Source organism: Xiphias gladius, unplaced genomic scaffold (genome assembly GCF_016859285.1).
Source record: "Xiphias gladius isolate SHS-SW01 ecotype Sanya breed wild unplaced genomic scaffold, ASM1685928v1 HiC_scaffold_1482, whole genome shotgun sequence".
NCBI classification, from domain to species: domain Eukaryota; kingdom Metazoa; phylum Chordata; class Actinopteri; order Istiophoriformes; family Xiphiidae; genus Xiphias; species Xiphias gladius.
The window spans coordinates 24,278-40,000 of NW_024401813.1; the positions used below are offsets into that span (position 1 = coordinate 24,278).

General features: G+C 39.7%; 1 protein-coding gene across 4 annotated transcripts in view; it reads left to right on the forward strand.

The window, feature by feature from the left end:
* Nucleotides 1-302: 302 nt before the first annotated feature.
* si:dkey-19e4.5 (UBA_like_SF and PTH2 domain-containing protein) overlaps nt 303-15,723 on the forward strand; it is a 17,529-nt gene continuing 2,108 nt past the window's right edge. The window contains exons 1-6 of one of the 4 annotated variants that reach the window (XM_040123243.1): nt 303-649; nt 1,575-1,688; nt 6,558-6,629; nt 6,741-6,815; nt 7,923-7,989; nt 14,563-14,660. In XM_040123243.1, the coding sequence (XP_039979177.1) occupies nt 1,581-1,688; nt 6,558-6,629; nt 6,741-6,815; nt 7,923-7,989; nt 14,563-14,660 (420 nt within the window). In that variant the 5' untranslated portion in view covers nt 303-649; nt 1,575-1,580. Of the gene's footprint in view, nt 725-779; nt 977-1,574; nt 1,689-6,557; nt 6,630-6,740; nt 6,816-7,922; nt 7,990-14,562; nt 14,661-15,723 lie in introns of those variants that run through there. The other 3 variants (XM_040123242.1, XM_040123241.1, XM_040123244.1) reach the window with 3 other exon arrangements.

Below are 15,723 nucleotides of genomic sequence, written 5' to 3' on the forward strand. Positions count from 1 at the left end.
TATTAAAAGTTTATTATAATTATATTTTTACAAAACACTAGTGATGAGGCACATTACCTGCAGCATAGTACTACCTGTGAGCGGGTCCTAACGTGGAGTCCTCTGGACTGCCTCAAACTTCTCTCAGACTAGGGGCTGTTTTAAATGCTAAAAGGCTTGGTGAATTACTCTTATACCAATAACTTTGGAGTCTTAAATTTAACATTGACACGCCCCTTATTTTTGGGAGTTTCCTAACTCAGCCCAATAGGAGCTACTTCTAGCACTTAACTTCGATATTTTGTAAATAAGGCCCCTTTTTAACAAATATTTCGACTGCCAACCTTTACATACAATTTATCGTTAATCAGCTCCAACAGGATAAAACGAGATAAAAGTAAAGCACATTTTCGCTTGTTTATGGGTTAAAATGTTTGAAGTGACTGACATAGGGGTTTAAAATCAATAAGTATTGTTTTGGGATAATGGCTTAATTTTCAATAGCCAGCATTCACGTTTATGACTGCGTTAAGTAGGCGTCAGTACCGAACAATCTGTGACACTCGGCATGCGGCATCATCCTGTGCCAACAAACAAAAAGGTCCAAAGGGCGTGACGCTGATGACAGTACAAGAAGGGAATCCCACTGAATGTAATTCCACATCCGCAGGTGAAAATTAAGATACATACAAACCACGGGGAAGTCGCCGTTGTTGTTCATTCTGTCTAGCTAGCTGCGCAGAAGGTAAGCTAAGTACAGACAACTTGCTGAACTGAAGCTAGTCCAGTTAGCGGTAGCGGCTAATGCTAACTTTAGCTAGTTTTGTAAAAGCAGCTGTTGAGTAAGAAAGGTTGCCTTAATTAACCGTCACGTCAGTATTAGCACAAGGCATCTTAATGCAGATTATGATTGGTATTCGTACTGAAATAGCCTAGCAGTCTTGATGAAAGTTAACATTGCTAGCGTAAAATGCAGTTTTCGATGATAATTTCAATGGTATGTAACGTATTTGGTAAGCTAACAGCTGTCTCCTGCGCAGAACTAACTAGCCTAACGATATGTTTTGACAGGCAGCTAACATTACGTTATGACTTGTGGCTGACTATTAGGTTATTGTTATTTTTATTTGTCCCCATATTCCCTTATCGCACACGAAGGTAACGATAAGTCACGTTTAATTCAATTTTTAATACGGCCTTGCTGGGAAAAATTACGTGAACGTTCGGCGGTTTCCGAAATGATAGTTATATTTGGTAAAAACACATTTTGACAGTTAACAGTATAGATAATTTGTGTAAAAATCCACCTTCATATTATGTAATTTAAAGCTTCGGGTGTATGTGAGTTTGTTCTATTAGCTTGTAATATTTGTGCTCTAAGCCATCCAGCTATTCGTGCAAACGACATTGTATTCAGAGGCATGCAGAACATGCGATCTGTTTTACGGGAGCCTGGTGAATACATATGAATACCGTCAAAAGTGCTCAGAAAACATTTTTACCCAAATGTAGTAGATTTTGTTGTCTATTTTATTCTATTTCATGTGGGTTAGTGCTGCACAGGGTCTTAATTGTTACTGTTTTCCTTTTTGCAGTCAAGAATGGAGCCATCAGAACAGTCAGGCCCAGACTCTGAGTCTCAGGATGTCAACCCTGTGTTTCTGCAGCAGCTCAGAGAGCTGGACATCCCTGAGGAGGCAGCGAAACAGGTGGGAAAGTAACATTCAGGATGGGCAGCTTGTTTGAGCACCACATTTACATCAGCATCCAATAATAATTATGACTGGGAATGTTGCATTTTTTGTGTGAAAGCTGTGGTATAACTGACATGGCGGTAAATAAAACAAATAATAAGTGCCTTAAAAGAATACAAATATGATTACCTCATATCAGCCAGATTTCATTATTTAAACCAGTTACACGTTAATTTAATGGTATCTTAATCATGCACACTATTGTGTGTCACCAACATTTCCTATAATATAACTCTAGCTTCATTCATTGTGCTAATTAAACTTTGAATAAGTGGCACTTGTTAGGCTGTGAATGCTCCCATTGCTGACCTTCAATGATCACATACTGTGTAATGTGAACACTGCATTACTTGACAGCCTTTATGCTAAAAAATCAAATTCATTGCTGCTACATGGAGAATATTAATGTTAATAGAACACTCTTATAGCTGTAGAATAATGTAATGATCTCCAAAAATTGTTTTTGCTATGTGTCCTCAGGAAAGTTTCTAACAGGACTGACTTAGGATACAGGGGTTGAACCTCAGCTAAAACAAAAGATGACTAAGCTGACATTGTGACACTTGGCACTGTGATAAACAGATGAACAGACTGGCTTGGATGCTGTATGCTCCACCAGAACCTCAAAATTAATGGCACCCCTGAATTTCAAGTACATCATTCAGAATATCACCAAAAATAAATGCAAATGAACCAACTTTGTGTAAGCAGACAATTTTAATAAAATCTCGAAGGTTACTGAACAAAAGAAAAAAAACAAACAAAAACTTTGCATAATAGTGAAATAATACCAACACAAAAAGTACCCCTGACACCATTATTGGCACCCTTCACTAATATTGGGTTGCAGAACCTTTGGCAACAATGAAAGCATCTAAATTTTCTTGTAGCCAACTAGACGCTTCTTACACCTGTCTGCTTGTAGTTTCTGCCACTCTTCCATTGCTATGTGTTCAAGCTCTTTTGAGTTTGCAGGAATCCTTTTTGCAATGGCGAATTTCAACTCTCTCCAAAGGTTTCAATGGGATTTAGGTCAGGATTCATTGCTGGTCAGTTTAAAACTATCCATCACTTCCTTTTCAACCATTCTTTTATGCTGCTGGATTTGTGCTTTGGGACGTTTTCCTGCTGAAAGACCCAAGACCTTTGCTTCAAACCTAGTTTTCTGGCTTTGCATTACACATTTTGCTCTAAAATGCTTCGGTAATCTTCTGATTTTATCATTCCTTAAGATACATTCAATGCTTCCAGTACCAGAGACAGCAGAGCCGCTCACAGCATGATTAAACCTCTGCCATGTTTTACTATAGATGGGTTGTTCTTTTCATTAAGGGGTTCATTTTGTGGCCTATAAACAAACCAAGGCACTGTATTCCCAAAGAACTGTACTTTGGTTTCAGCTGTCCAAAGACCATTATCTCAGAGAGACTGTGGCTTATCTATGAAAGTTTTGGCAAACATTAGTCTTGCCATTTTGTGCCTTTCTTTCAATAGTGGTGTTCCCTTTGGCCTAATGCCCACGGAACCCTACTTGGTTTAGTGTGCGGTGTATGGTACGGGCTGAAATCACCACTCCAAATTGCTCCAGGTCAGCCTGAAGCTCATCAGATGCCTTGCATAGTGTTTTTTCACAGTCCGAGCTAGGGATGGGAATTGAATAAATTTTATTGATACCGAATGCCATTATCGATTTCTGCTTATTGGTTCAATTCTTTATCAGTTCCCTTAATGATTCCTGTGCAGTTTTCTGTGCTGAAAAAAAGTGGGTAATAAAAAGTAGTTTTATTATCTCTGAGTCTGTGATCATCTAAAATGGATGAAATGAGAGAATATTTGTACAGCATTTGTTTTCAATTAGGTTTTCTTAGTCAAAGAAAAAATCTGTTAAACCTGCCGTGGCGGTCCTAATGTTATTATAACATAGGATATTTACCCTTGGTAATGAATATTTTGCTCTGTGAGGAAGCAGTGGCACTCGTTTGTAGAGTTTTAAAAATAAATTGTATTCCTAAAATTTGACCCATGTTGTGTAGAAACATGTTTCAGCATATTGCTGATGTTTCTAGCCTTACTTGAAATTACCATTTTACAACGTACATACATACATACATACATACATACATACACACACATTACAACTAGCACTGTTATCATCTTACTTCTATCCAATGCTCTCGCTACAGTCCTCCCTCCGTTAAAACAGTTTGACCCATCTGTCTAAGAATAAGTAGTAGACCTATACAGAACAGAATGAGGTATAAACAAACATTATTGAATAGAATATTTTCTATAGAATCTTTAGATAAGTGAATATTAACATTTAAAATAGATAAGAAATTGTAGAAATTATAAAATGTTGAAAATAATAACATATAACACTGAGCTTTGGCTTTACTGCCTGGTAATTAGTCCAGTCCTCACAATATTATACAATTAGCTTTGGCTATACAATATAAACATAAGCCAATAGGCTATGGCTGCAGTTTTATTATTAATTTTGTCAGCTGCAGCAGGCCCATTCGAACTGCTCCCACAGATTTCCTTTTATACATTTTCAAATATACAGTAAAATCCAATTATACTATGGCTGGGCTGAATACTTGATGGTTATTATTTACTGAGAGATGTGCATCTGTATTGCCCAGTGTGCCCAGCTAATCAACATTTTAAATTCAATATTTAGTCGATAGTCAATGTCAAACCATTGCTTTTCATTTTGCATTAGTCCAGAGTTGTAACTAAACCTTGACTTAGAAACTAGATAATTGTCTTGTTTTATAATTATAAGCATGTATGAGGATCCCTATCATGCCAGTAATTTGTAGGTCATCCCATAACAGGCGGATAAGTTTACTAGAAAATAACATGGGGTCGGGGAGGTCATGTTGCGAAGTGAGAAAGCAGAGTTCTGATTAAATTATAAACTAAGATAATTGGCTAGACTGTGATTACTCGTCCACCTTATCTATCTATCTAGCTATCTATCAATCTATCAATCGCTCGCACGCTCACAAACATTAATAAGAATATGAATAATAATAAATAAATAAATAAATTGCCTTATCAATGTTTTACCTGCCGTTTCTGACCACAAAAAAGTGAAAGAGGGAGTTAGATAGAGCTAAAAGTTGTTTTTTTGCGGGTCGAGTTCGGGCCGTGATTAATGAATATTTTTGCGGGTCTGGTGGAATCGGTTGGCTCTCTTAACAGCTTGGGTGTGGGTATTATAAACACATAAATGCATCGCTACATCATGCCCATATATTGTCTGGACTGGTCCCCGCAGAGGCTGCTGCTGGAAAGCACAAGTTTAGTTTTTTGCACGCGCATATGAACACATGTTCACACGCAACTCAGTTATCTTCTCTGAGCTACTGTTTCCCGCAATTAACTCTCATTGCAGTTGGAAACATTGATACCCTCTTCAACACAAGGAGAGGCAGGGCACTTGCGTAATTTGCGAAGCCCTATGCAATTTGCATAATTAGCCTATAGCACTGCCTGGCTCTGACTGTTAGAAAAACATGCTGGCATCACTAAAGGAAGTGATAAGCTCGGAGCCATATGACTCTGATGGTTTGGACAATTTGTAACCGGTTCTCAATTCTCAGCCCTAATCTGCAACAGCCTTCAGACTTCTCTCATTGAGTTCCTTCTCAGCACCACGTCCTGGAAGTGTTTTAACAGTTTTATGACTGTGAAACTTCTTGAACATTATGAACTGCTGAAACAGGTTTCAACAGATTGATTGCAAGGTCTTTGGCGGTTGCTTTGTAGCCTTTGGAATTATGTTTTTTGATAATAGTATTTCTGATGCTCTCAGACAGCTCTCTTCTCTTTGCCATTGTGAAAAAAGAAACTAAAACAATCACCCTTTTTTTTTATGCAGTAGAACCACCATTTACTGGTTAATTCAGGTCATGTGAACACTGAAAATTAAGCACAGGTGACCTTTAAATTTTTTTATTTTTTATTTTTTTATTTTTTTATTTTTATTTTGTTTTGTAAGAACGAATTTAAATTCATCAAAAGGGTGCACATAATTTGGTCAGGGTCTTACATTTTGTGTTTGTATTATTTCACTCTTATGAAAGTTTTTTTTTCTGCTTTCTTTTGTTAAGTCACCTTGGTAATTTTATTAAAATACTCTGTTTATACAAAATTGGTTCATTTGCATTTATTTCTGAAGATATTCTGAATTATGTACTTGAAATTCAGGGGTGCTAATAATTTTGGTAAATGGACTGCTCTGACAGCGCTTTTCAAATCGCTTTACACTACTGCCACAGTCACCCATTCACACACACATTCATACAGCGCTTTTCTTTTCAAATAGTGCTTTCTTTACAGACACACACATTCACACACCAGTGATAAATCAGGGGCAATTTGGGGTTCAGTACCTTGAGCAGTAATTTTGAGCAGAACTATAGCTGACTGTGCAAGATCAACTGTTATTCTGTATGGTCCTGGGTTCTTTGGAATTAGGATTGGTTAGCATTTGAAAATATTTGTGACATGAGTCCAGCGCTTTGATTTTGATACCACTGCAGAATCAAATCGGGTTGTAACTAGGTTCAAAATAGGGACTTATTTAATTTATTGCTGTCACATCCAACAGCTTAGAAGCACCAATAATTGAATATCCCAAATAATAATTTCATAATAATTGAGCAGTGTGAATGAAGCAGCTGTAAAAGATGGTTTAATTGAATAAATGTATTGCCTAATTTATCATCTGTCCGACAAAATTATGGCAGGCACAACCATGCTATAATTCACTGCTTTGTTCTCTGACCTTTTTTGTTTTTTTCACAACTTCAGGCACTCCTGCACACCCGGAACGTGTCTGCCGAGGAGGCAGCCATGTACTACTTCAACAAGCTGGAGAATGAGGTGCCCATAAGCTAGCCTTAGTCCCCACAGGTACACCTTGGTACATTAGACCTTGTGGAGTTTGTCCAAAACCAAATCTCAGTGTCTCTTTTTGTCCACTCTGACCTGCAGGAGGAGGGAGATGATGACCTGATGTTCAAGATGGTGTTTGTGGTGAACATGGACCTTGCCATGGGTGTTGGAAAGGTAAGTCCAGTGCTGTCAATGTGGACTGTGGTTATAAAAATCTATCTAACTTAATGTTAGCTATTTAAATCTACCTTTTTCTCTCTTCTCTTTCTCCTCTTTCTCTCTCTCCCTATCACCTCGGCTGGGTGTCGCCACATCTCTACTTCCTGTATCCATCTTTGCAAATTAAAAACCCTCTACAGAGTCATCTTTTTAGCCCTCTCTCTTTTTTTAGCTTTTTAGGCCTTACCCTTACATTTAATCTCCCCATCTCTGGTTTTATTGTGACGTAAAGTTGCTATGTATTCTGTTATTTCACAAAGCCTGTCTTTAATTTGCATTTTTCTGTAATTTTTCAGGTTCTTCCAATATTACTCCTACCAGGTTCTGTGCTCTTTTGCTCTGAGGAGGAGCGGGTTATGCTGATTTTTAGATTTTTAGTCCATGCACATCTTATTTTTAGGATGATTTTGCATTCTTATTGAAAAAAGTCCATTGTTTTTAGTGCAGTTATCTTTTTCAAGTTCAGTGTTGTGATGTCAATTTCTGTTCAATAAAGCACCCTGTAAGTTTAATTCAGCATCTGCAGATGGTTTCAAGCATAGAGATCAAAGGTCTCCACAGCAATGAGCAATGTATGACAATGACCAAAAAGCACAAAACTTTGTAGAGCATTAATACCCTTCAGTGAGTACAGAAGGGAGGCGTTGCTGTGTAACTGTTCAAAGAGATAAAACGCACACACAGGCTTAGTTCCATAATTAATTGGTGAGATGAATTGCAGCTGCAAGGATGAAGGACAACTGCCTCGTACCAACTGGTTCTTTTTATCCCTGAGGGTCAGGTTGTACCTTTCAATTGAACAGTGAGCAATTAGAACATTCCATAGATAATATAAATATAAATAAAGCTTAACAGGTGACTAGTTAAATGTGAATAGTATTTAAAATTTCCCATTACATATCCCCCCTTTGAACATTTTAATGCTCATTTAAATCAAGCACAAAACTTTAATCATCATTAGTTACTTCAGCATACATTTGTAAAACACACAAAATTGTAGAATAGTAAATATCAGATAGCAAAAGCACAGTACGTGAAGTAAAATGTTTCATCTGTTTTCAGATCAGTTGTTTCATTTTCATCATCATGATAAGGAGGAATCCATCCTGGAGCTGGGAAAAGATCAGGAGTGTGTATTTCATCACTATTAACTGGTAGACAAACATATTGCTGCACATGTTCTCCCACAGTGTCCGCCGTCCATCTATTCATCAGGGCTTTCATACATGTGAGTGTGCTGGTACAGAAACACAACACTATGCCAAATACAAGTAACAGAGGTCTCAATATCTGAACCAACATAGCCCCCCACGGTCCTAGTTTATCGGATAACCACTGATTAAATTAGAATCCAGCTGGGTTGGAGGGGCTGAAAGCATCCCTTATATTTTCCAGTGCAGCAAGAACACTAGTGATGTTGTCTGAATTGTCTGGAATCAGAGTGATCAAGAGCCACCTCGTGTGTATGTGGTGTCAATCTGATTTAGCATTATATATTACCAATATGGTCCGGCTCCTGGAGCCCCCTGGCTCAGGAATTACAGGAACGACCACCAGAAGTTAGGATGTTCCGGGTTAGGATCTCTCAAAATGTACAGGTCTCGTTTTCCCTGCAATAGGAAGTTTGTAGACTCAAGTTGTGATGGAATGGTTGCTTTTGTTGTGTCATTTTGTAGTTTCAGGATGTCGTCACAAAGCAAAATTGTTTCCCCTCACATCCCATATCCCAGATGTCTCAATGGGTGCCATGGCTTCAGCTGTCCAGCAGGTGGTGTCATTGTACCGTCACCTATTCACCCCTCTCGCACCGTAATCCTGAAGTGTGCCATGTTGACACTCGGGAAACAAGCGGGCCCTAGAGGCTTACCATCCCTCCATCACAACACACGAGGCAGGTTTGAGTGAAGTGCTTTCAGTGAGGCAGATGTGCACTTGGATCAGGAACTCTCTTGCAGTAGACAGCGTGTATTCACGTGGCTCTTTCTGCAACATTCAGTGCGGTCTCAGTAGTCAGTAGCATTCAGTATGTTCCACCTTCGAGCCTTCTAGTTCTTCCTCCTCAGGTCCTTCATCACAGTCCAATTGCCAGGTTTCAGGTGATGCAGTGGTGTTTCAGCTGTGGTGGGGCTGTTTTCACCTGCTTGTGAACATCACAGAGCACAGAACAGGTTTGCAAAATAACGCAACATTTCATCTTCACATTGGGTAGTGCTTGGGAGTAGCCCTTTGACAGGTCCAAATCCTGTGTTGAGTAGTCTGCCAAACAGGATCTCAAAAGGACTTAAATCATTATGTGATCTTATTCTTGCTCTCATTGCATCAAAACAATTGATAATGCTTTTGTCCATGGCAGTCCTGTTTCATCACAACATTTTGCAAGTTTGTTTTTGAGGGTACCATTTTCTCTCTCATCTGCACCACCAATGGCTGGATGATAAGCGCAGTGTTGTTTCATGTCAATGCCAAAATACTGACCAACGCTCTTCAGAACAGCACGCACAAATTGTATCATTATCACTGCTGATTTTACCTGGAATTCCCCATCTCAGAATGATCTCAGTAACTAAATCCTTAGCTACTGCTGCTGCATTCTGTTGGAATCTAGTTGTTGGAAAAGCTTCCACCCCTATGGAAAACATGTCAACAATGACAAGACAATATTTTTCCCTTCACTTGGTGTTAACTCAAGAAATACATTTGTAGATGGTCAGATGGTTTATCTGATGGTGGGTGAGGTGCTTGGTCTGTCTGGATACCTCTGCCTATATTGTTAGTAGCACAAATCACACAACATTGATTTTTTTTTTTTTGTGAGAAGTTAGAGAATCCTTTTGTGAATCAATATCTTTGAGACTCATGTAACAACAACCCCCCTTTCCCATCTGTCAATTTAGTATACTACATATTTAGGTAAAAAGGGTTTGTTGTTTGGTCCAAACCATACACCATCAGTATATGTGCAGCAACTTTTCTTCCAGAGTGTCTTTTCATCAGCAGAGGCTCTCTGTTGTATCTCCTGAAAGTCAGCTGAAGGAGTCAAGGGTGTTTCACCAGGCATATAAACACATTGAGCAGTTATTTTCTGTTTGAAGAGTGCTTGGCTGCTACATCTGCTTTTGCATTCACTTGTGAAACTAGGTCAATGTTATTAGTGTGAAATTTGAATTTACATACTGCAAACTGTTTTGAGAGCTGGATGGCATCAAGTAATGTAGAGACAAGTTGGTGATGTGCAGTGGGTTTGCCAGTTGAGGTTGAAAAGTTTCTGTGTTTCCACAGTGTGCCAAAATCATGAACAACACCAAATAGAATGCGCAGAATTGTTGGCAGGTAATGGTTCTACAATGAGACTGTTAAACAGTGTCAAAGAGACAGATGTGATGTTTTTTGTTTCAATAGGATGAGTGAGACAGCATGTGGAACCAGCAGAGTCAAGTCAGCATAACCCACAATGTCGCATGAGGATAGAACAGCTTTCTCAGCAGCTTCTACAGCTGTGAGACTTCTTGGTAAGCCTACAGCTAGAGTCAAGTTTGCTTGAAATATAAGCTACAGGTCTTAGTTTCCCCCTATGTTCTTGTAGAAGTACTGACGTCATATAGCCATTCTTCTCGTCCACGGTCTGGGTAAATGGTCTCGTCGGGTCAGGCAAACCTAATGTCGGTGTGGTTTGCAGCGCTGTTTTTAGGCTTTCAAATGCATTTGATGCTTCTGGTGTTCATTCAACTTTGTCATTTGCCGTGAGGCCTTGTCCATGAGCAATAGCTGCTAATGGTGCCTCAATTTCTGAATAATTTGGAATCCACTGTCTACAGCAGGATGTCATACCCAAAAAACTCATTACCTGTTTCAGATTTTGGGATGTTACGGATGGTTTCAATTCTTTTTGGGTGAGAGGTATTCGCCCTCTGGTGTGATCGCATGACCCAGAAAAGTGACGTTTGGAGAAACCCACTGGAGTTTTGACAAGCTTGCTTTATGTCCGTTTTCTGCCAAATGTTTCAGCAGATCCAATGTGTCTTCCATGCATGCTTGGTTGGTGAACAGATCATCAAATCATCAACATTTTAATTTTAATGCTGTATTAAAAGTGGTTGGAGATCCACAGTAACCTCGACAGAGACTTGTGAACGTATACAATTTGCCTTCAAATTGAAACCCAAACCAGAATTTACTGTCTTTGTACACTGGAATACTGAAAAATGCGTTCGCCAAATCAACAACAGAAAATCACTTACTGTCAGATGGAACTTGAGACAGGATTGAATGTGGATTCGGAACATTTGGAACAAGTGCTAAAACTGCAACGTTCATGGCCTGTAAGTCCTGGACAAAGCGGCATTCGTCTGGCTGGCCAGCATTTCTAATCTTTCGACAGGAAAAATTGATGTGCGCACAGGATAAGTTTCACATGGCACAATAACTCCGGCTTTGAGGAGGGAGTTAAAGATAGGTGTGATGCCCACTACGACTTCCCGTGTCAGTGGCTATTGGATTTGACCATGCCTGTATGAGGATTTTGGTGTTATCACAAGGGGCTCTACATCCTTCATTAGTAAAACGTCATATTTGTTTTGGGCCCATAGACAATTTGGAACCTCACTCAATTCAGGAATTTCAGATATGTCTAACACGAAAAAACGAGTTTGAGTCAAATGTGTATTTTCTTATGTCACTCATGAAGTCAGGAAGTGTGTAATCTTCTTCTGGCACCAGCTGTACTCTGCGTTGTGCATGTAAGACTGATGAGAATCTTTTGCGGTGCACCCTCAGGCCTGCGTGATAGTCAACCTCAGGATCTGATGTCTTTTCCCAGCCTGCGGCATTATTGCACTTCGTAGTCCAGGGTCCCAGGTCCTTCCATTGTCTTTTTTTAGGTTTCACCAGTGATACATGTGGGTCAAAAACCCATGATCTGAACTAATCTTTGAAAAGTTATTTCAGGCAAAAAAACAGAGGCAGCACGGCGATCACTCCTGCAACAGAGCCAGTTAATTCTCAGAATGTTGTTTCCACTTCCTCTATACCATTTCTCTTCATAATCTCTGTCCTGTCCAAATGAAACATGTATTTATGTCATGTGTGTCTGTGTTGGTGTTCTCACGTGTTTGATGTTTAGGTTGCACATTTGTCGCCTTGAGTGTGGTGTTGCCAGCATCCGTCACCTTCCTCCACTCGGTCTCCAATCAGTCAGCATGATGTTGAGCTGATCCTTTGTTATCTGGACAATCTTCGACCCAATGTCTGGCCTTGTCACACGCGTAACACTCGTCCACCTCTTCGACCCCTTCGGCCACGCCCTTATCTGTTTCCTCTGCCGCGTCCTCGAGCATGGCTCTCATACACCATCAGCTGAGCCATTTGCAGTTTTCCCTCCATCAGGGCAGTGTTCGTCTTTCTTTTGTTGTTGGAACGTTTTTCAACATGAATGGCGTGCTGTTCGTGCAGATATTGTCTGCCAGAGTCCCATGTGACACGTGGACTCTAACATGTCACTGATCTCTGGCTTGAGACCAGTGATGAATCAGTCATTCAGATGGGCTTCCCAGGGAGTCATTGGCTGATCGTCCCCCATGTTGTCAGGTCTTTGGAGCCCACTGTGTGTCGTGTGAACTTCAGTTAGTCTGGTGAGATAGTCTGCAACATTTTCTTCTTCCTTTTGTTTGCAGGCTGCAATCTTCGTCATGTCCATTCTCAAGAGGAAAGCCCCTCTGATATTGTCACAGAGGTAGGTGACGGCTTTCCTGTATGCACCATTAGCTGCGTGCTCCCAATCAGGGTTTGTGAGTTTAAGGTCATTAGCGGGGTAACCAGCAGACACCGTTCCCCATCCGTTGCCCATTTGTATCATCAACAGGCGTCTCAGCTCAGAAGTTGTAGGTCTAAATTATTGGCAGAAAGTCAACAGCTGATTCTCTGATTCTCAAATATCTTTGCTGTCATTGGGGACTGAAGGCAAAAGGCTGGCTCCCTCTTTGATTCCCTGGTATGGCCATGGTCTGTAGATCAGCTGAGGACTGCCGTCTACGGATGCCACTTCCATTATAGACACATTAATTCCCTCATTAACTTTTCCATGGTTGGCTCCTCGTGCTGGGGAGGAACTCCGCTCCCCATAAGGTGTTCCAGCCCTGGTGTGGCTTGGTGACATAAAACTGGGGCAGGACCAGTCGAGAGTGTGGTTAGGTTGTTCAGCCTGTCCCGAGTCAGTTCCCTCTTCTCCCAGTTGCTCTTTATGTCTTCCTGCTATTCCTGATAGGGGGATGAGTGTGTTGAGGAGGTGGAGGTGGAAGTTTTTCTCCTGACTTTTTCTCCTTCTTTTCTAATGTGGCTCTTAAGAGTTGGAGTTGTTTGATGCTGAAGCTGTCTGTTGCTAGGAAACCGCATTCCTCAACCCAGAATTAAAATTGGTTGCATGTATGTTGACCATAAATGATAATCATATATTGAATGCTTAGTGAATTCATTTGGCACGCATTATCTTTGTGTCTTACTTTTACTAATTAAGGAACCCATTTTAAAATCTCAATTGAAATTTGGAAAACCTTTTGGGACCGTGGAGTTAGGCTGGGATTTAAAATTTTTTAACGTGAGCTTTATTTATCAGCTACGTCTACAGCTCTATTTTAATGCAAATGAACACTCTTTAATTAATGTGAATCTTATTATGTATTATATTTTAACATATGACATTTATTTAAATTTATTGTACACAATCAAATTTGTACACTCTCTTTTTGTTCTGGGAAAATAAATTCCAAAACACTCTAGACTTCTGTTATTCTCTAGCGGTGATCCGCCCTGACAATCTTTAATTATAGTATATTCTGAAATACACTTCATGTACCCAGTGCTATTCTGTCCCTGACAGTTTAAAGATTAACCAGCATCTACCTGCCCTCCTACTTGTCAGTCATACACAGTATCAAAATACCATGCAAGAATATTTCTCTATTACCTTCTGTTCATGAACATTGATTGCTCTATGAATTGTCATACCATGAGACAAATGAAAAGCCATCAGGTCCTTTCTTGGATCACAGCGGTGAAATGAGTCCTCAGGCCTCAGGCCCCCACTTCTCTACCTTTGTTTGAAAGGGAGGTTGAGGTTTTTTAGAGACTTCAGACTCTAGCTGTATACAGTCTTCCATCTTCATGATCCTGCCCACAATGCAAAGTTTGTGGGGGCAATTTCTGTTCAATAAAGGACTCTGGAAGTTTAATTTAGCATTTGCAGATGGTCTCAAGCATACAGAGATCAAAGGTCCTTTAATAATGAGCAATTTATGAAAATTAGCAAAAAGCACAAAACCTTGTAGAGAATTTATACCCTTTAGTGAGTACAGAAGGGAGGGGTTGCTGTGTAACTGTTCATAACACACTTAGGCTTAGTTCCATGATTCATTGGTGAGATGAATTGCAGCTGCAGGGATAAAGGACAACTGCCTGGTACCAACTGGTCTGTTTTATCCCTGATGGTCAGGCTGTACCTTTCAACTGAACAGTGAGCAATGAGTACATTCCATGGATTATATAACTACAGCTTAACAGCTGAATAGTAAAATGTGAATAGTATTAGAATTTTCCATTACAAGTTTTTTTTTAACTTGGTCAGCAACAGCACATAGAGGCAGTTTTCAGTAAGCCTGAAAACTTTGACAGATTGCTGTTTAGGTGTGAACTCTGCTGTGTTTTTGTGCAGGTGGCAGCCCAGGTTGGTCATGCTGCTGTAGGTTTGTACCAGGCTCTACAGGAGAAGAACAGCTGGAGGGAAATGGCCTGGAAGTGGGACCACAGTGGGTAAGTTAGTCGGAGAGCCGCAGAAAAGTCATGCATTTTTTTACGCATTTTGTATAAAAACAACTACTTACATTTTGATATCAGTTAATTGGCAAAATGAATTCACTGGTTTATGTTGAATATGAACAAACTTTAAGGTTATGTAAATCTTTGTTATTTCACTCTTAGTGACCACACTAAGAGTTAACTAGAAATAATAAACTTCAAATAATTAAAGGAAAGCATAAGAGTTACAAAGAATGAACTTAGCAACAGAACTTATAACTTGGCAATTTGAAAACAATTAACAGTAATAATCTTAAAAAGCCTTAACATGGCATGGAAAGTAAAGTGTCCATATCTAATGCTCTGCTATCTTCAACATCACAGTTTTCATTTTAGAAAGAGCAAGCTTGTTCTATGATGCTATTTGTAGAAATCCAAAGTTGTATTCCTTTCATGCCCCAGTTTGTGAAGTTTTCAAATGTTGTACTTTCATTTTTGTTGAAGAGGTTTGTTTCAACACTTGTCACCCCGTGTCTCTTGAATTTAAAAAACAAAACAAAAAAACGTTATCCTTCAGCTGTGTCAGAATAGCTGTGCTGCTTTTGCTTTCTTCCTTTTCCAATCATTGCTCCATCATGTGTGTCTGTGTTCTGGCATTGTTCTGGGCTTTCTGTACTGGATTCTCTCACATTGGTTTGTAGAATTGCTCAGTTCAAAGTCTTTCATTGCTGACATTGTTGAGTGCAGAAAATTTTTTTGATATGCACTCAATGAGCACATTATTATGAACACCATACTAATAGTATGTAGGGCCTCCCTTTGCCCCCAAAACAGCCTAAAGTCTTGGTGGCATGGATTTCTTAAGATGTTGGAAACATTCCTTTGAGATTCTGGTACATGTTGACATTAGAAGTAGCGATAAACTGTGACCATAAAGGGATGCACACAGTCAGCCCCAAAACTCAGTTAGGCTGTGTCAGGCAGATGATGATTGATTCATATTAAGGGGCCCAATGTGTGCCAAGAAAACATTCCCCACACCGTTACAGCACCACCACCAGCCCGAACTGTTGACACA